This window comes from Protopterus annectens, chromosome 4.part0 (assembly GCF_019279795.1).
Source record: "Protopterus annectens isolate FY-2018-M chromosome 4.part0, PAN1.0, whole genome shotgun sequence".
In the NCBI taxonomy this organism is placed as follows: domain Eukaryota; kingdom Metazoa; phylum Chordata; order Ceratodontiformes; family Protopteridae; genus Protopterus; species Protopterus annectens.
In genome coordinates, this window is record NC_056733.1 from 610,314,615 (window position 1) to 610,336,530 (window position 21,916).

Genomic DNA, 21,916 nt, shown 5'->3' on the forward strand with positions numbered 1-21,916 from the left:
TGGTTAAATCTAGCACAAAACCGACAGCCAGGCACGTTGTGATCAAGGCCTAGGCAAGGAATACATTATTAATGGAAATCCTTATGAGGTATTTGCTTCCCACAAGTAATAGAATTATTAACTTTTTCTGACATCAGTTTGGAGCAAAAAAAAAAAAAAAGTTTCCCCAACGGGGTACTTCGCTTTAGTGAAGACTTTGGTTCTGAAACTCAAACTCGAATATTTCAGGAGTCGGCCGACCGGCACTTGCAAAATGCTTCTGCTTCGGGCACTGCGCAGCAAGAAAGACTAAAGAAAATGGCGTCAGCTGCTTGTTTTATACCCCTGATGACCTGACGTCATGGAAGAGGAGACAGCAACCGATGCAGGACCCAAGACTTTGGAATTCAGGCCGACTGAGGGCAACCTGCCAGCAGATTATCCAAATGTAATGACTGCAACAGTGAAACACGAAGAACATCCAGTGGTTTATCTCAGTTGTAGGCTCCAACCCAGGGAGGAATGATGTGCATTTGTAGAAAAGGAATGTCTAGCCATAGTGTGGGCACTGCAGAAACTTTAGTCTTATCTGTATGGAAGAAAATTCACTGTAGTTACAGACCACAATCCCTTAACATGGCTCCATTGAGCCAGCCAACAAAATGTCCAGTTACTAAGGTGGAGCCTAAGGTTGCAAGCATATGATATGACAGTGCAGCAGCACTGTGGGGTTAGCAATGTCAATGCAGCTGGAATCTCAGGATAGGGAATGAGGTAAGGTATTCCCAGATAGGCTCAACCCTCTCAAGGAATGTTTCTCAAAGGTCACTTGAAAAACTCCCTTGAGTTTTCGGGGGGGGGGGGGGCTGTGAGGCTGCCAGACCAGCTATCTGGAATTTTGTAAATAATTCTATGTAATTTGTGAAATATTAATATGATTTGTATGCTTGTATGTGGATATTAAACTACTGGTGCAGAAAAGTGTGTTGAACTGTATGTTATGTACTGAGCTTCAACAATGTAACCACAGTGTACCCTGCTGGAAAATAACAGAAATGTATATAAACTATATGGCTATGCAAATGTATGTTTTGATGGTAGAGGCTGGAACAGAGTTAACTTGCAAACCCTCAAGAAAAGCAAAGAGTTTTACAACTGTTTATCTCAGTTTCAAGTCAGCTAGGAGATACAATGTCTACAGCTAGAGGTTTCTTTCTATTGTCTGGAAACAGAAATAATTACAGGTTTCAAATGTAAAAGTGTTACAACTTCCAGTTCTAGACAAACTTCTGAGAGAAGTATTTTTCAGAGAAATGTTAAATTCTGTTGGTATCGGTTAGCCTCGGAACTGAAGGCAAGTGACAAATAGCGATGTCATCCAGCTGACCCAGCAATAATGTGTTCTTATAAATTTAAGAACTCTCACTCAGAGAAAGTCTGTGCATTTTGTATTTGTCTTTGTACCTGAAAACATCCATCTTCAGCGCTTCTCATCTGTATTTGCCTTGGTCTGTAAGTAAGATTTAGGTATAGTATTTCTTTTAGAGACAGATAGGAATATAGTAAAGATTACTTTAGATGTTTTATGTATTTATGTGAAACTATCCTGCAATGTTGTTTTAAAATATTTCCTGTGATTCTGAACTCTGTAGTCACTGTGCTGAGTTATTGAGTATTGTCTTGTTCTTTTATTATTACACATTATTTAAACCTTTTAATTGTGGATGGTTTGTTTAGAGATATTTAAGCTCCTAGAGTACTTGCATATGCATTTGGTGAACTTGTATAGGCCACTTCTACATAGCCTTAAAAGTCTTGGTCACACTTACCGTTTGGATAATAGTAACATTACACAGTAGAATTGAACACCCTTTGGTAAGGGCCTTATAGTAGTTGATAACTAAGGGGGGCTGGTGGCAGCTGGTACTACCTTATAGTCTAGGCAGAAGGGAACATAGCTAATAAACCTGTACCAGCCTTTCCCAGGTGTATATATGTTTGATATCAATCAAATCTCTATGTGTGTGTGTGTGTGTGTGTGTGTGTGTGTGTGTGTGTGTGTCAGCTACTTGGGCAGGGACACAAAGCACTGGATGGACAGAGAGGGTGTTGGAGGTCTTAGCTTGGCCACTCAACTGGAATCTTAACCCTACAGCTGTGCCAGTGGGGAGTCTTATTGGGGATCTGGAGAAAGAGGGAGAAACCTGCCCCAGACTAACTGTGACCTCTGTGTGCTCTTAAGGGAACTTGTACTTTACTGTGTGTGCACTTATCCTCCCAATGTGCAGGTCCCTCACTAGTGCTAGTGGTGAGGATTGAAGCTCCTTGATTACTGTGCCAGTGCAGGGGTGTCACAACTGCTACAGAATGTTTTACAATGACATACGTTACCAGCATTAGTAGATCCTTTAGGAAAGGTGAATTCTCATATACTGTACCGTATAAAGTCCATTTTTTAACATTACATATCCACTTTCATTTTTTACTGCAACGACGGTAAGCAAAACTTAAAGGCCATCTGATCCAGTCCACCTACCTGATAAATAAATAAAAATGCTCACTTCCAAGCTACTTACGGTTGCAGTTCAGGCCTGGGAAGGTTATGTAATCCAAATTACTATTACCTCCTCATTATCTGCTCATGTTATAATCAGACCCAGATATCTGGCACAATTTCAAAATACTGCCATTGTAGTGTGAATAGTTACACCTTTTGTTTAATCGAAATCCATTAATCCAACAGTACACAGAAGTAAAGTAATAGCAACAGCACCAAGAAAACATTGAAAAAATAAGGTGGCTGGCTCCCAATCAGATTAAAAGCAAAATAAACAAGAGAAACAAAGAAATAAAAATTCTAAATATTTTTAATGTGATTTAAATACCTGAAGAGACACGACAGGAAGTTAATGATCATTTCATTACAATTCTTACTTGGGTAACTACTTTGAAATTTAATAAAGTACTATCTGAAGAATGCTATGAACAGTGATTACTTACGTCCAAGTACCAGTAAACATTGCAGACACATTCCATCCAGAGCCAAACAAGTTTAAAGATTTTGAGAAACAATCATTGTAGATGAGACCAGTATACACTGAAAACAATCCCATTAACAGAATGAGGTAACGGCCTTCAAAAAATACATTCATAAACTGTAATAAAGAAACAGAAAGAGAAAGAAATTACATTTTATTCAAATACAACTGGCAAGCATAACCAAGAACAATGAAATGCAATACAAGACCCATTTACAATCATGGCCAGATTATTGCAACAATGAACTATAATGTATGAAATGGTGTACATAATTTTCAGTGGAAACTTTACTTTGTATGTATGTGTGGGTTCCCTTTGGAATCTCAAAATCCTAAAACCTCGAAATTCATATGGTTGAGATCATATGATCAAAGTTTTAGAACTTCGAAACTCTGAATGGAGATCTGCATACAGTGAGGAATGGGAAATTTCCCTTTTCCTCGCTGTAGTGCGATCTCGGAGTTGGTATATTTAAGTAGCAGGCTTGAACACCCCCCCCCCCCGCAGAAATGTTGAAAAAGGGTTTTTTTTTATGTTGGATTTATTTCAGAATCTCAGCATTCCAAAACATCGATCATATGGTATCGATCATATGAAATTAGAGATTCCGAAGTGAATCCATGTGTGCATGTGTATGTAGGGTTCTATATACACAAACATTTTGCTTTTACAATGTTGCAACAAACTCAATGCATAAAAAGCAAAGTGTCTGGGCTGAAAAAAAATAGTCTGGGCAACATCACTACTTTGTCCCTCTCCAAAAATAAAGCCAGCTTTCTGTTACCAAGATGCTTTGAATTTAGAAAAAAAATGTTTTGCTTCATAAAGATACCTTACCTCTGTAAGTTTATTTTTAACCTTCACATCCTTGCTGGCCTTCTTATTCACCAACTTAGCCACCCAATATCAGTCTCTTATTCAAGTCCAAGGTACTCTTGCTGTTTTCCTAATCAGCTCCTGAGTTTTTTTTTTTTTTTTTTTGTGCTCAATCATTTTCCTTACAACAAAGAAATGGGTTTTACTTGCAAGTTCTGTCTATGGGCAGTGCCACTATCAGAGGAATAATAAGCACAAGCCTCATCAACTTGCAGGCACACTTTTTGCTAAACATATGTTATTTACTCCTTCACCCGTTTTGCTTCCAAAAATTTCTTTGCTCCTTTAGAAAAAAATATTATGAAGACAGCTGGATATAGCAACTTGGATCACACACCTGCCCCTGGACATCCTCTGATTGTACCAATACACTAACTTCTCTTCAGCTTCATGTACAATGAGTAATCATTTTCCATGAACGCTGTGAGATGCCCCACGGATAATACTTTAACCCTTCTGCAACAATTTTTTTTCAGGAGCAGCTCCTTCTGATGATCTCACTGCATATTTTCTGCTGTTGGTATTGGCTTCTTTCCTATGGACAAAATGAAAGTACAGATGCAGTGTGCCTTTTCTATTAATAAATTCAGATGTGGAATACCAGTCCAGTTGCTTATTTATACTGCCATAATATGAATGCAATCCCTTCCTTCCAGTTTCTCTGGTTACAGCCACAAATCTCATGTTTTCTCTGTTTACCATGTCTCCTAGATCTATTTTTTTTCTTTTCAAAAAGCCCTGCTTCAGAAGCCTAATATTCAACCACTCCATTTCCATCTTAGATTTCTGCAATTTTATCATCTCACCTTAATACTAAAAATGTCTTCTATTCTGTACAGCCTTCTGTCATTTGACTGTATGCTTTTCCAAATCTCTCACACAGATATGTACTTAGATATTAAACTATCAATAGCCCTTCAATTCAATCTCTCACATAGGTATGCACTTAGATGCATCTAAACTATCAAAAGCCCTTTGTCCTTTCCCTGATAGCACTGAGGCAGTGTCCCTGGCTAAGAAAATCACAGCTGGGTTTGCCAAGGGGTTACAAAATAGGAACTTGTGGACAGACTGGCTTTTTGGGTTCGAGGAGATGGACTAGCTGGAGAAGCACAGGCAGCACTGAAAGGATCTGTCACAGCATCAACAACTGGGGGAATGGCAAGACTCCAGGGGTATCTACCTGAAGGAGCTGATGCTACCTTTTGTGCTTCAGAGATTTCTAGCCTCTTCCCACTGAAAGAGGTCCTTCATTACAAAACTGTCTGAAAAATATTTCTACTAGAAAAAAATTTGATGATACATTTTCTTCATAACCAGAAAAGAGTAAAAACGAACAAATCAGCTACAGCACGGACTGTTTAATGTTAGCGCTTTCGGTTAAGGATATTCCTCCACCTTCTTCAGACATATACAATACAAAAAACCACAGCACCACTTTTTATACATAATGAGTAAACTAATTAAAAGCAGTTAAATAATTAATTGAAGTAAATACTTCATTACCTACAACACAATTATTTAAAGGGCTAATACCTTTAACCACACACACTGAATATTTTAAAACTGTATATATAATGGTATCATTAACTAAACAATGTTCTCTTATACTATTAACAAATGTTAAAGTTAATGAAAATAGAACAAATGAAATACAATAAAATAGAATAAATTCAAATTCTGCTACTGTCTACCCTCCAAAATGCATTTAAATATATTGTTGTTATATGACCATTCAATACAATTGATTAATCCTGCATTTTATATAGGGAAACCCAATGACTTTATAAATGCATCCACACATGTTTATAGAAATACAACTGACAATAAAAATAAATATAAAAATGAAAATGAAAATAAAATTGAAGAAAAATGCATCATAAAAATTAATAAATATAGGCACCAATAGTAACTGTTGTTAATGACAATATTATAGTTGAGAGGAACCAAATGTTTGTTAAAAAAAATCTGTCTAGTTCTCAATCCAAAAACCGTGTAAAAGTTGTCACAATAAAGGCATGATAAACATAACAACCTCATCTCTTCAATGCTTTTAATTTGAGGATGCATTTAATAGAAGCATACTCATTCAACCCTGGGGGTAAATGGGCAAGTGTTCTAATTTGCCATATGACTTCCTGTTCTTCAAGCCATAGTTGCCATGGACCTCCCCTAAGGAATGTTTTTACCTGTTGTATGACAGGAAATAGAAAAGAGTGCTCAGGATGTTCACAAATATGCCTGGCAAGTGCATTGGTCATGTCCTTTCTCCCTATAGCATAAAGATGTTCATAAACTCTTTTCTTTAATGACCTCTCCGTTTTACCAATGTAAAATGAGGGACATCTCCTGCACAACGCAACGTACACTACACTTTTACTTTCACAGTTATATTTGTCATTGATGGAATCATTTTTGCCATTTATGTTCACCTTGTTACCTGGTAATTAGAAGTTATGTACCTACCATAACGTTCCATGTTAGTTGTCTTTTTCTCGCCTTCTTTCTTGCTGGATGGGGTTCGGAGCCGAACATCGGCTCTGCGGCTCGAGGCTCCCCTATATCCCACAATGCTAGGCGGTAACTCCTCAGATCTCTTTTGTAAGCTAGGCCCAGCTAGGAAAATTCCATAAAATGGAAGAAAATGGATAACCCACCTCTATAGGCTGACTGAAAGGTGCCCTAAACCTGACTGAAGAAAAAAAAAATATATATATATATATATATATATATATATATATATATATATATAAATACATATATAGAGGTGGTAGAAAGGGTAAAGGTCACAAAACAAACTCCTCTAGGTCTGTCCAGGCTAGGGGGAAGGAGGGTGGGACGCAAGAAAGAAGGCGAGAAGAAGACAACTAACATGGAACGTTATGGTAGGTACATAACTTCTAGATGTTAAGTTGTCTATCTCGCCTTCATTCTTGCTGGATGGGACTGCGTCCCTAGCGCCTTGTCCCGGGTGGCCTATCGGAACAGACTCTTGAGTACAGTGGAACCAAAGTTGGCTCGGTCTCTAGAGACAAAGTCCAACTTATGAGAAATGAAGGTATGGGGAGAAGCCCAAGTAGCTGCCGCACAAATGGAATCAATAGGCAGTCTGACTTGGAAAGCTATAGATGTAGCTAAAGCTCTAGTTGAATGAGCTCTGGGTTTGGTTGGTATGAAGTAAGCCATCTGGAAAGAGATACCTTAGAAACTGGAAGGCCCATTCTGCCTTCTGCATAGGAAACAAACAGTTGATCAGACTTCCTAAATTGTTTGGTCCTGTCTAAATAGTACCTAAGTTGGCGATGAACGTCTAACCAATGTAACTTTTGTTCTGATCTGTTCGAATAGTTAGGAAAGAACACAGGAAGATCAATGGTTTGATTCAAATTTGCCAGTGAAACTACCTTAGGCAAAAAGGATGGGTTGGTACGTAAGGACACACTATCCTTATGAAACAAAAGATAAGGGGATCGACTACACAGAGCATGAATTTCAGAGACTCTTCTGGCTGAAGTAATAGCTACCAAAAAGAGTGTTTTCCAAGATAGCAATTTTATAGAGCATGAAGCCGCAGGTTCAAAGGGGGGGAGAATCAAGGACGTCAGAACCAAGTTGAGATCCCATACAGGAGGAGGACCCCTGATAGGTGGTTTGAGGAGAAAAACTCCCTTTAAAAAGGCTTTGCAGAGTTTGTGAGACATAATGGAGGACTCTGAAATTCCAACATGAAAGTTAGATATAGCTGCCAATTGAACCTTGATGGTAGAAGAAGACGAACCTGAGTGGAAAAGTTCGGCTAGAAAATCTAGAACTGATTGAATGGAAGCAGTGAAAGGATCTATATCCTTTGAATGCGCCCAATAGGAAAAACGTTTCCACTTACTATGATAAATCTTCCGAGTGGAAGATTTATGAGAGGCTATTAAAATATCTCTGAGTGAGATATTACAGGAAGCCTGGCTAGAGTTGGAATAGGAGAAACCATGCTGTGAGGTTCAGAGAAGGGAGGGAGCGGTGCAACTGACCCGACTGATGGGTCAAGAGGTCTGGAACTGGGTCCAGATGCCAGGGTTGCTCCAACAGATAACAGTGAAGAAATGGGAACCAAACCTGTCGAGGCCAGTAAGGGGCAATGAGGATCATGGAAGCTTTCTGAGCGATGGCTTTCTGTATTAGTTGAGATATCAGCGGAAAGGGAGGAAAGGCATACAGAAGTCCCCGGGGCCAATCGTGAACTAGAGCATCTCTGCTGGGATGGCCTGGTTGGGGAAAGAGGGTGAAATAATCGTCGCACTTGCTGTTTTGGGGAGTAGCGAAAAGGTCGCAGCAAGGTCGGCCCCACTTCCGAAAGACTTTGTCCAACACTGAATTCTTCAGAGACCACTCGTGAGGCATGAGAATAGCTCTGCTCAATTTGTCCGCAATCACATTGGACTTCCCGGGAATGTGCGTTGCTAACAGAAACTGCTGAGAAGAAATCGCCCATTGCCACCTCTCGACATAGGCGGTAGGATCTGGTTCCGCCCTGTTTGTTGATGTACCACACTACAGACATATTGTCCGTCTGAATTGCTATAGTCCCTCTGGGAAGAGAGTCTTGTAGGGCTTGCAACGCTAGAAGCACTGCTCTCATCTCTAGGACATTTATGTGCAAGTGGCATTCGAAAGGTTGCCATATGCCCTGGACCGTCCTGCCCTGGTAATGCCCCCCCCCCCACCCGATCAGGGAGGCGTCCGTTGTCAGTGTAGCAACCGGAGGGGGAGGAACAAAGGGTCTTCCTAGGAAGAGCTGGGGGGATGTGATCCACCAAGAAAGATGATTCCTGCACGATTGTGTTATCGCAATGGAATGGGACATTGGAAGTTGTTGGTATGACCATTGTGTGAAGAGCATCCATTGTAAGATTCTCATGTGGAATCTGGCTAAAGGAAGAAGAGGGATAGCAGCCGCCATTATCCCTAAGACCTTCAGGACTAGTCCGACTTTGATTTTGTTGCTTTGCAAGACAAGAGAGACTTGTCTGTGTATGTCTGCTATTCTCTGCTCTGAGTCTGGCTGACATGCTGACTGTGTCTAGATTTGCGCCTATGAAGGTAATAACACGACAAGGCGACAAGACAGACTTTTCGTAATTTATCGAAATGCCTAATGTTTGACATGTGTGAAAGGTATAGTCTCTGGCAAGCAGCAGAAGATGCTTGGTGGGGGCTGTAAGGAGCCAGTCGTCTAAATACGGAAACACTTGGAATCCTTGACGTCTCAGATGAGAGGCGACCACTGCTATGCATTTGGTAAACACTCGGGGGGCTGTAGTGAGTCCAAAGGGCAGGGCCCTGAATTGGAAATGACTGGTTCCCAGCCTGAAGCGGAGGAATCTCCTGGAGCGTCGGCTCATTTTGATGTGGTAGTACGCATCCTGGAGATCTACAGAGCACATCCAGTTGTCCCGCCCCAAAAGGGGTAGAATGGACTGCAGCGTGACCATCTGAAATTTTGTTTTCTTGACAGACTTGTTCAAGTTGCTGAGATCCAAAATGGGTCTCCAGTTCCCTGTTTTCTTTGGAACCGAAAAGAATTTGGAGTAGATTCCGGACCCTTGTTGGTCTGCTGGAACTGGTTGAATGGCTCTTTTTGCAAGCAGCTTTGACATTTCTAGCGCTGCTTGCTCCCATTGACTGGGTGGAACGTCATGAAAGGGATTTTTTTGATTGCTTTGGAATGCGAAAGAATGGGATTGTATAGCCTTCGGAAATGATAGACTGTACCCACTTGTCTTGAGTTAGGGATTGCCAGGCTTCTGGGTACAGAGATAATCTTCCCCTGACTGCCTCCGAAGGTGGACAGTCGGGCAACACCTCAGGGATGCTGAAAGGGCTTTTCGGAGAAGGTTTCTCGACTGCCCTGATTCTGCGGGCCCCCTCTGCCTCTAGGGCGGCGTCTACCATTATTGTTCCCCCCTCTGCCTCTAGACGGGAACCGACTCTGTGCATCAGGCAAAGCTCCTTGAGATTGTTTGCGGAACCACATCTTTCCCCCCTTCTGGCCTTTGGGGTAAGGCCTAGAAGGGGTAGAAAAACGGACTCCCATGGCAGAGAGAGTCTTGCCTTCAGTCTCGCACCTAGTCAGGGTTTCCTTCACTTGAGGACCAAAGAGGGATGATCCATCAAACGGGGAGTTAGTGAAGGACGCCTTGAAAGGGTCCACAAAATTACATAGCCGCATCCAGGCGTGCCGACGTAAGGCCACACCTGTACCTGCCGCTCTACTTGCTCCATCCACCGCATACGAAAGGAGGCGCATGGAGGAGTTAACTATTGAGTTGAGGGCAGCCAGCTGAAAGTTCATCCTGTCCTGAAAACCCGCAGCTGTTGGATCCTTTAACATTTCACTCGCTTCCTTGATCAAATCTCTCTGGAGACGAGTGAAATGACACAGGTAGTTCAGCAAGCGCAAAGAAAAGGTCGCTGACGAAAACATCCGCTTCCCGTACCTGTCCATAGTCCTAGACTCCTTGTTAGGAGGATGGACAGGCACTGAAGCATCAACTAGCTCCTTCTTGGTGGCTGCAGCTACCACCATAGCATCCACAGAGACGCCTTTGGTCAAAAATTCTTTGTCCTTGGGGGCAGTGATAAACTTTGAAGGTCTCCTGGGGGTGGGGTCCACAGAGTCAGGAGCCGTCCAGGCCTTCTTTGCCACCACCTGCATAAGGGGGTCAAAAGGAGGGGACACCCAGGAGGTGGAAGGGCGAGAGCCAAACGCCTCAAGATACACCGATTCATCCTCTGAAGGGTTGAGGGCAGGCCAATTCCCCCTCTGTTTTAAGATCTCGAGGATGTCTGCAAAAGAGACATCTTCAGAGGGGGAACGAGGGGAACCTTCAGAATCCTCTAAATTGGTGTCAGAAGTGACAGACTCGGGGGGGGTCTATGTGCTTCCTCTTGCATTGCCTCTTCCTAGAAGGCTCTCCTACCGGGTCAGGAGAAGCCTCGGAAGAGGAGGAGATCCCGACTGGGGATACTTGAGGAGCTGGCTCTCTGCGATCCGGGATGAGGGAGTGAGCAGAAATCACCAGAGGCACCGTGGAGGGAGGGGCAGATGGAGCAGACTGTGGGGTTGAACCAGGTTCTAACACGCTCCTCATGACCTCGAAGGCACCCCTGTCAGGCAGAGCCAGAGGTCTCCGCTCCGAAAAGCTGAAAACCTCCCCCGGCACCGACAGTGATGGCTCCGAGGCCGATGTCGGAGCCGAACTCACCAGCGCCAAAGCACCGAGAGGGAGAGCGGGGTCGGACAAGGGTCCGATGCCACTCGCCCCCTCGGAGCAGACGAAGGAAATTCGGCGCTGAGATTCCTCCAAGGAAGAAATCGGAGCAGACAACGGTACCGAAGACAACGGTATCGGTTCCGACGCAGCCACAGTCTCGGGTCCGAGCCGCCCCGGCTCCGAACTCAAAGGAGTTGGAGGAGGAATATTCTGAGTGATGGGATTAGCCATTGACTGTTGAGTCGGGCTTTGAAGCATCTGGGCCAGTGCCTCAGACTTAAGAAGTCGACTCACTACCCTCTGAAGGTCATGATCTGAAAGTCTCGACGACCTAGAGGAGTGAGATCTATGGCTCCGTTCAGACAGCAACGGAGATGCTGGAGCCGAATGAACTGAGCCGATAGATGGTGACCGTGACCTTTTTCTGGAGGTCAGTTCCGACAATCTGATCGGAGCCGACTCACCGGTGTCCGTCTCATCCGACCGGAGCCGAGGAAATAGAGACATGAGTTCGAGAATCATCGGCTCCGGCCGGACCGATGTTCGAACAGCCTTCGAAGCCCCAGAAGACGACTCAGATACCGGAGCCGATGGTCTGGTAGGCTTCGAGGGTTTCCCCGAAGACTGAGTCGGGGGACCCTCAGGTTTCAATAAGCCCCTTAGAATGAGCTTATTTTTACGCTCCTGCAGGACCCTAGGGCTGAAGCCATGGCAAACAGCACATGAGTCCTGCAGGTGCAAAGGTCCCAGGCAGTACACACAAGAAGTGTGCCTGTCTGTCAGAGACATCTTCTGACAGCACGAGTCACACTTCTTAAAGCCTGAGACCTTTGAATCCTTAGACATGTCTAAGCAGAAAAAGTGTAACCACACAATCACACACACACACACACACACACACACACACACACACACACACACACACACACACACACCGATTACACTTATTAGAAATTTAAATTAAACTTAGAAATTAAATTACAAGTAATTTAGAAAATAAATTCCTTACAAACACAGTCACTCCAACTACTAGGAAGGGAGGGACTGGACCTAAGGCCCAAGGGAAGAACTCTAGTGAGTTTCAGGGAAAAAAAGGGAAATTTTTGAGTGGGAATGGAAGGAAACTACTTACTCTATAAAACTATGAAAAAAACTAACTTAAAAGGGGAGTTTATCTAAGAATTAACTAGTTTTTTTTTTAAACTGACCTGACGAGCCGGTTGAAACGCACCTCGATCGCTTAGCGGCAAACGAGATCTGAGGAGTTACCGCCTAGCATTGTGGGATATAGGGGAGCCTCAAGCCGGTGGAACTAGCTCTCGAGCTTTTAGAGTGGTCGAGTCGGAGCCGAGGTTCGGCTCCGAACCCCATCCAGCAAGAATGAAGGCGAGATAGACAACTTAACATGATGTATTTACACTGTGGGCACATCCCATATTTTGACATTCCCATACTAGACCTTGTGATTTTAACAACTGTCTTTTCGACGAGGTTCTTTAAGTTGACCCCTCTCCTATATGTAAATGTTGGATGAGGTCCTATCACTTTGACCAAAGACTGGTCCTCCAAAATAATGTTCCAAATTTTGGAGATAATACCCCTAATTAAATTAAAATCAATGCAATACATGAAAAGAAAATTAATAGATGGTAGTTCTCCTGTTTTAATCTTCTGCTCTACCTGCATAGTTCCCCCTCCCAGCAAAGGCCTGAAGTGGCCTGCATCTCTTTTAATCTGAACTTCATCCATCACCTCTAATTAGAGAATTCGGATAGCCTCTCATGGCAAACTTTAAGCTTAGATTTTCACATTCACAAACAAAATCTTGTTTATCAGACACCATTCTTGCCGCTGTCACAAACTGTCCTTTCACCACACTTCTCTTTTGATGAAAGGGATGACTACTAGAGAAGTGGAGATAGGAATTTGAATGAGTTGGCTTTCTGTGGATCACTGATTTGAATTTGCTATTGGGAATGTCCTTACTCAGTTCGACATCTAAGAAACAGATCTCCTCTACCCCAATACTCTGACTCCAAAGAGTCAGGAGATTATGAAGCATAAACCAGCCCGTCTCTTCTACATTTAAATTGGAGTCAGTTATAACAGAAAGGAAACCTTTTTCCTTTATAATTGGGAAGAGGAGGAAGCAGCAGATTGCAAGGATTGAAAAGCTCTGTAAAGCTCTTTAGCAAAGCTGTACCACTGGTCTCTGTCAGATGGGATCTTTAACTTTCTTGCTAGGCATCTTCCATCCCTGAACCTGGTACCTCTTGCCTCACCAACACTTGAAGGCTACTGTTCGGCCAGTCTGAGATCATTAAGTGGGGTTTGGCCTTTCTCAGCAACAGGTATACATCCAGCCTTTCAGGAAACGCTAGGCTTCCAACCCTTAATCAGTGCCCCAATGAGCAGTACCAGAAAGGAGAGAAGAATGTGAAGGACTTTGATAACTCAGCTGTGACCTTATCCATCAGGACCATGGAAGAGAGGCAGAAGACAAAGCAACTTTGGAAGCTTCTTTTATAGACTTTTTCTTACAGTCAAAAGAATGATATGTATATGACAAGGTATTCAAGCCAGTGTCCACGGACGACTGAATAAGGGACTTTAACTGTTGCTACTCAAGAAATGTATTAAGGATGCGAAGCAGACTTCTTATGGTCCTGGGAATAAAGACGAAACAGATAACACAACAGTGGAAGTCGTGCAACTCCCTTTGACAAAAAAGACAAGCTGTGTGGGAATATTTATTGACTTCCACCTAGACAAGCCCTTTTTCTCCAAGGCACAAGAAAAATTTTATACAAATTTACCACAAAAATGTAACAGAAGTCCCCATAGGGATACTTCTGACTAAAAGTCAGAATACGCTGAACATCAAAACAATAAAGATGCAGCAAAGATATCAAACACCTAGAAAGTTATGAAATTTGGCATCTGTACATTTGCATTTATACGAGCACAATGTCCAACTTCATCATACATAAAGTGTGCATAGAAGGCATCAAAAGCTTTCATATACTGACCACACTTCAGATCTTTAGGTATGATGCAGTCCATACAGCTACAGGCTGTATGGGATGCATCATGCCGTACAGCTACAGGCTACTTCAACAGTTACCCAATGATGAACAACAGTATTACTAAGCAGGTTAACTTGTATACAAGATTGTGAAGAACCACAACACCGAATGAATAAAGTGAAGTGACATCTCATCCTACAACATTAACTCTGTAATCAGAGCTTCTACTGCTATGGTGAGTGTGCCACACAACTATACTACTAACACAATCAACACTAGAGGATTACAACTATTATAGAAGAAAAACTCCTAGCGTGTTAGAAGACCAAATAAACCAAAGCACTGTAAGATTTTTTTTTTCTTACAGTATACACAAATAAATCTGACAGAGAGAGATACTCTGCTCCCAAAAGTGCTTGATGAAGGCTTAAGCAGGCTGTGCAGGACTGCAGAAAAAAAAAAATCACACCTCATAAATGGATGTCAAATTTATATGTTGCTGCCTAACACAGCATTTTTTTTAACACCTTTATTAAATTATCACTTATGACATAGGCAACCATACAATACTGAAAATGAAAACAAACCATATTAACAGGTTTCCAGTTAGATACATTATACATTGCACATTATGTTTTCTGTCATCAGTTCATTACATAAATTGCCCATTTACTGCCTTTACGTAAACCTCACTACTACTCCGGAACATTACATTGCATATGTATTGTTACCACAATTTCCATTTATTTCTATGTAATTTGCTCCTACCTTTTCTAAAGGCCCACTTACAGTTCTTTTTTCTCCATTACAATATTAAATTATTCAAATAAAGTTGGTTTAGACTTTAATTTTCATTTTCTAGTAATTGCTTTTTTGGCAGCCACCAGAATTAAACTTAACAAGACCTTAACTAGGCAATTCAGATCCTGTGTCCCAGCATAGAAAAAGAAGTTATGTTCTTACCATAACCTTTCATCTGTGTAGTTGATCTTCATTTATTCAAGACTGATGGGTCTATGTTCCGTCCTTGGAACCAACTCGGCCGATATAACAAGCTCGCACCAGCCAAAAACTCTCAAGATAAGGTTACCCATAGTGCCCCTCTCATCTCCTCAGATCGAGTTTGCCTGTAAAGATAATACAGTGGAGGCTTTGTCTGAGCAAATGCCCTAACATATGACCAGGACTCAAATCTGAACCTCCAGGAGTCTTTTGGAGGAGGTTGGTGGGTGGATGTCATGAGTGAATTAAGATCAACACAGATGGAACATTACGGTAAGAACATAACTTCTTTATCTGATGTTGTTAAATCTTCATTCATTCATAACTAATGGGACAGAGTCCCTAGCTATCTTGTGCCCCAGGAGGCCCTATGGAAGGATATTCCTGAGCACCACTGAGCCAAAGGATGCTCTCCCCCGGAGACCAAATCCAATTTGTAAGGAGTGATAAAGGTATGAGGTGTAGCCCAAGTGGCTGCTGTGCAAATGTCATCCATAGAAGCTCTTGAATGTAAAGCCACCGAAGTAGCAACTGATGTGGTTGAAATCGCTTCGATTTTGGTAGTTAAACGTATCTGGTTTTGTTGATAGATACAAGAGATGCAGTCTCTCAACCATTTTCCCAAAGTGACTTTGGAAACTGATTTTCCTAACTTGGGTCTTGAAAAGGACAGGAACAATTGGTCAGATTTACAGAAAGACTTAGTCCCGTCTAAGTAGAAACATAGTTGTCTATGTACATCTAATAAATGCAAGCAATAGTCTCCTTTATTGGAAAAATTTTATTGGAAAAACAGTCTTCCAAGACAAGAATTTTATATCACAAGAGGCAGCAGGCTCAATGGGATGACAGGTCAAAGTCTGCAGAACCAGTGTCAAATTCTAAGGTTCAATGGGCTCTTTGAAGGGTTGTTTTACATGCATGACTTCTTTCAAAAAGGTTTTACAGAGACCATGAGATATTAGTGAGGAATCTTGGAAACCATTATGGAACTTTGAGATAGCTGCTAAATGGACCCTGATCGCAGAAGCTGAAGCTCTTAAATGGAGTAGGGTTGATAAATACTCCAACAATGAACTAATAGGAGCTAGAAAGGGGTCCAGCCCCTTGTCCCGAGACCAAAAAACAAATCTGTTCCATTTGCTACGATAAATTTTTCTGGTGGACAATTTACGGGAAGCCAGAAGTACTTTTCATACAGGGGAAGAAAGGTTACTTTGCCTGGCAATTACCAGAAGTGAAGGTACCAAGCTGTCAGCTTGAGGCTCGATACGTTTTGATGGATCAGCCCCTGTGGGTGTGACAGTAACCCTGGAGTTAGTCCACAGGCAGTGAACCAGATTTGTCAGGGCCAATAGGATGCAATGAGGATTACTTTGCTTCTCAACTGAAGAGCTTTCTTTAGAAATTGTGGGATCAGAAGGAAGGCGTAAAGCAGTCCCGGGGGGTCAATTGTGCACTAGAGCATCCCTCGGGGACTCCCCCCTGAGGGGGGATTAGGGCAAAGTAGCTACTGCACTTGTGGTTGGTGAGGGACACAAACAGATCCCAGCAAGGCTGACCCCAGTGACAAAAAATCTCTGCTGCCATTTGGGATTGAGAGACCCCCTCATGAGGCAAGAGAATGCATCTGCTCAGTTTGCCCACAATCACAGTGGAGCTCCCCGAAATGTGCATTGCCATCAGAAAGCAGTTGGAGGCTATCGCTCATTGCCATACTTTCATGGCTTCCTGGCACAAATGATAGGAAGCCTGTTTGTTGATTTACCAGACCACTAACATGTTGTCTGACTGAACAGCAATCCTCCCCGATGGGAGGGCAGATTGAAATGCTTGCCAAGCCAGAAGCACTGCCCTCAGTTCTAGGACACTGACATGCAAGTTGACCTCTAAGGGGGACCAGGTGCCTTGGACGGTCTTTCCCTGAAAATACCCCCCACCCCATCAGGGATGCGACTGTGGTCATAACAGCCTTGGGCTGAGAGGGTGAAAAGGGATGACTCCATAGTTCCACTTCTGGCTTCAGCCACCAGTTCAGATCTTGCTTGCAGCAGTTGGTTATGTGGAATGGGTGGGACACAGGACGTGTTAATACGGACTACTGAGAGGTTAGGAGGCATTGTAGTAATCTCCTATGTAGTCTTGCTAGGGAAACTATAGTAAATGTTGCTGCCATTGATCCTAGAAACTGAAGGACTAAACGAGCTGGGACTTTGTCCTGAGAGAGTATCACTCAGAGTTGAGATCTTAGTTTGTGAAGCCTGTGATGAGGAAGGGCGACAATGCCAGTCCTTGTCTTGAATTCTGCTCCTATAAATTCTTGGCTTTGAGTAGATAGCAGTTGTGACTTCTCTTCATTTATAGGTACTCCTAGGAGTCGTGCTAGCTGTAGGGTGTAATGAAAGGCAAGTAGTAGTAGATGCTTGGAGGGGGCAGTAAGGAGCCAATCGTCTAAATAATGGAAACACCCAGAATCCTTGCAGTCTCAAGTGAGCTGTTACTACTGCCATACATTTGGTGAACACTCCTGGGGCTGTGGAGAGACCAAAGGGCAGTGATTGAAATTGGTAATGAGTGGCTCCCAGCAGGAAGCAGAGATATCTTCTGGAGCGTTTCACCATTTTTATATGGTAATGCATATCCTGGAGATCTATCGAGCACATCCAGTCGTCTTTTTCCAGAAACACGAGAACAGACTGAACTGTGACCTTCAAGAATTTGGTCTGTTTGACTAACTTGTTTAGGATGCTGAGGTCGAAGACTGGCCTTCAGTCCCCTGTCTTTTTTGGCACTAAAAAGAATCTTGAGTAGAATTCGGATTCTATCTGGTCTGGTAGGACTGCTTGTTTGACTCTTTTAGAGCAGGTTTTGAACTTCTTGTGCTGCTATGTCCCTTTGACTGGGTGGAACATCGGGAATTCTCGTTTGTGGTCTTGGATAAAGATCAAAGGGGATGTGGTAACCTCTGGTAATTATCGTCTGCACCCAAGAATCTGATGTTATGGAGTGCCAGGATAAGGGGTGCAGAGAGAATTGTCCCCGGACTTCTTCCAGAAGCAAGCAATTGGGCCACTCTTCAGGAGCACTGGTAGGGCTGTCCAGAAAAGGAATCTCTGGACTCCTGGGTTACACAGACCACCCTCTGCCATGGGGGGGGGCATCTTCCTGATGAGTCCACCCGCCCTCTGCCCCAGGGGGAAAACTCGCCACGTGTGTCACGAAATGGCCCTTGGGATTTCCTGAACCACATATTTCCACTTCTCCGATTTCTAGTATAGGACCGTTGGAGAGTGGAAAAACATACACCCACAGCAGATAGGGTCTTTCCATTCTTCTCACACCTGGTGAGCATGTCTTTAACCTTTGGACTGAAGAGAGAGAGGAAGCATAAACGGAAGCTTTGACAAAGGAAGACTTGAAAGGGTCCGCAAAGTCGCACAAGTACATCTAGGTATGATGTCTCATGACAACACCTGTACCTGCTGCTCTGGCTGTCCCTTTGATTGTATGTGCAATCAACCGCATGGATGAGTTGGATATGGATTCCAGAGTGGCAAGCTGTGAGGCAACTTTGTCACGTACTTCATCAGACACTGCTCCTACTACCGTCTCAGTTCTGTAATCAGGTCCTTTTGGAGATGGATAAAATGTGCCAAGTAATTCAATGACCATATGGCAAAGATCGTTGAAGCATAAACCCACTTCCCAAGTCTGTCAGTCATCCGAGACTCCCTGTTTGGAGGAGGAACAGCAGGACTCTCGTCTGTGAGTCCTGCTGTTTATCTTCCATACAAGCAGGACTCTTGTCTGAGTTCTTTCTTGGTGGCTGCCGCCACAAACTATAGCATCTACTGCAAAGCCTTTGGACCAACGGGGCTGATCCTCTGGAGGGGAGAACATTTTGTCCTGTCTCTGGGGGACTGGCTCAACGGTGTCAGGAGCCTTCCAGGCACACTGCACAATGAGTTTTACCAAGTCATCTGCAGGAGTGGTCACCCCGGAAGTAGAGGGTCGGGCACAGAAAGCCTGCAAGAAAACAGATTCCTCCAAGGAAGGGTTGGTGGACTTCCAGTCACCCCTCAGTTTCAAGATCACCAGTATGTCTCTAAAGGAGACATCCTCAGAAGATGACCATGGGGACTTTTCCCCTCATTGTAATCTGCATCTTCAGTGAGGGATTCTTCTGAAGAATCAACATGCTTCCTCTTGCATGATCTCTTATGGGAAAGATAAGAAGAGGACTCTGAAGAGAGTGCCCTGCAGTAGGGTGTCTTGCTGCTGTGTTCGATGTCCCAGAGTAGTGGACTGTGGCAGCTGCAAACCAGAGGGCATATATATATGCATTCAGACGCTGAGGGAACCAACTGTGAGACTGCTGAGGCAAGGGCCCTCTCGATAACCTGGAAGGCAGGATTGCCCAACTGAAAAGGAATGGGAGCCGAGAACAGAGAAAGACAACCGCGGGACCGGGGTCAAACCCCACTCCGATGAGCCCTACAGGCAAGGAGCCAACGAGAGGACTCAAAGCTGTCAAAGCAGCCAGAACCGTATATGACACCGTAGAAAAAAAGAGGCACTGTACTAGGGATCACAGTGCCAACAGACCAGTCATGGCCCCGAGGGTGAGTTGGCTCCAACTGAGCTGTGGTCCACAGTGCAGGCTGTGGAACCAAGGTAAAATCTACCAATGGGACAGAAGTTGGCACCAGGATAGAAGTTGGCATAGATGGCTCCAAGACCTGCGGGGAGACTGAAGGAGGAATGTAGGTTGGAGTCGGCTGAAAAACCTTTGGCTACAGGTGGAAAGGAGGTCCTGGAAGGGGTTAGGATACCTCTGGCCGCTAGGAGCTGATCCAAGAGTCTCACTACATCGAGCTCGGAAAGACTCCTGGTGGAACGGGTTGACATCCCTGATGGAGAGTCAGGATGATACAGGAATGGACTCACTTGTTGTCCAACAAAGGGGTCAACTGACGGGGGAACATCTGGTCCTGGCAAGTGTGTCGACCTTCGGCACCATGGTCGAAAGATTGCGATGGGGTGGTGTTGGGATGACCTGTTTTAATGGGGAGACCTTTTTGGCTCAGAGTGGGTCTGTGGTACCGTGGAAGGGGTCCATACTGTGGGAGAAGTAGTCACTGCCATGGATGGTTATGTGGTCAAGGATGGCACTGTGGAAGGAGTTTTTGACTCGTGTTGACACAGGATTCAAAGTCATTTTAGTAATTTTGGTTTCAGTTCCGTATGAACCTGGGCCTTAGTGGTTTTCGAGTCCTGCGTATGAGGAGACCTAGGTACTGACTGGTTCTTCTTCTTCAGCTCTTTTTTAGGACGGGATGAGACCTCTGCCTCAGATAAAGCCTCCAAGAAAGGGGTTTTCAAAAGACCCTTCAGGATTAGCTTATTCTTTTGCTTGGTTAATATGTGTGGGCACTAAAGATATTGCATAGTTCACAAGGGAGTCGAACTTTTAAGTGCGATACTCCCGTACAACACACAGGAGAGATGGCCATCGGAGTTGACAATCTTCCTGCCATATTTATTATATTGTTTGAAACCTGTAGTGCCCTTTTTGTCCACCATAATACTACTATCCAAACAATAAACCAACAGTAAAAAAAAAAAAATGAAATTTAACAGTAAAGAGAAATACTGTCAATGATGTTCACACACACACACACACACACACACACACACACACACACACACACACACACACACACACACACACACACACACAAAGAAGGGAAACATTTTTTTTTTTTTTAACAACGCTAAAGGAAGAAAAATACCCAAAAGGGGAAAGGAAAGGAGAATACCAACGATGGTATTTATAAATTACCAAAGGGAAAGGGAGTGGCCTATACCAACGATGGTACTAAGAAATTCCAGTAAAGGTAAAAGATAAGGAAATTCTCACTCGCACCAGTAGTAAAGTATCAGAAGGTATTAACGACTAAGAAAAGAGGAGTTAATAGGCAATTATAAAAGAAACAAGGTCAATATTTTGTGAAAAAGAAACAACTTGACAGCTGGCCTGACGCATGTTGAAAGTCTGCGTGGCAAATGAGATCTGGGGAAATTAGGAGAGGGGCACTATGGTAACCTTAGCTCGAAAGTTTTTGTCTGGCATTTGTTATATCGGCAGAGTCGGTTCAGAGGACATAACAGAGACCCATCAGTCATAAATGACTGAAGATTAACATCAGATCAATCATTTCCATAGATAAACCCATTTGCTCATGCAATATTTCTAACAGAGTACTCTGAAGGGAGTTTTTAAAATGTGCTAAATCATTACATTCCAAAAACATATGTTCCCAGTTAGCTCTTTCTTCACCACCACACCTTCAACATTTGTCATCTACCTAAGGAACAACTCTTTAGAGAGTGTGCTTCAGGTATACAAATACCCACAGAAATACTTCCAAGCCAAAATCCTAAACCTTCTAGAGACTTTGTTGCATATCTGGTAACCATACATATGTCCTACAACTGCTGCCTTGTAAATTGCTTATACAATCTCTCTCCAATCTTTTCTAACCTCCTCTGATTAATTCTTATAGTTATCATGCAATATTTTATATGCCCTACTAATTATCCCTTTTTAAGTGCAGATTCTCCTCTAGATTCATCTAAAAACGTTACTAGATCAGGTCTTATCCTTTTTATTTGCCTATACTTTAATTTCAATCCTTGGTAGGGAAGGCAGTCTTGAGCATGCAG

General features: G+C 43.2%; 1 protein-coding gene across 1 annotated transcript in view; it reads right to left on the reverse strand.

Moving 5' to 3' along the window:
- The window catches only part of ATP6V0A2 (ATPase H+ transporting V0 subunit a2), an 834,711-nt gene that overhangs the window by 365,981 nt on the left and 446,814 nt on the right, over positions 1–21,916 (reverse strand). Inside the window, exon 12 of the mRNA XM_044068544.1 lies at positions 2,980–3,134. Within this exon, the coding sequence (XP_043924479.1) occupies positions 2,980–3,134 (155 nt within the window). The remainder of the gene's footprint in view (positions 1–2,979; positions 3,135–21,916) is intronic.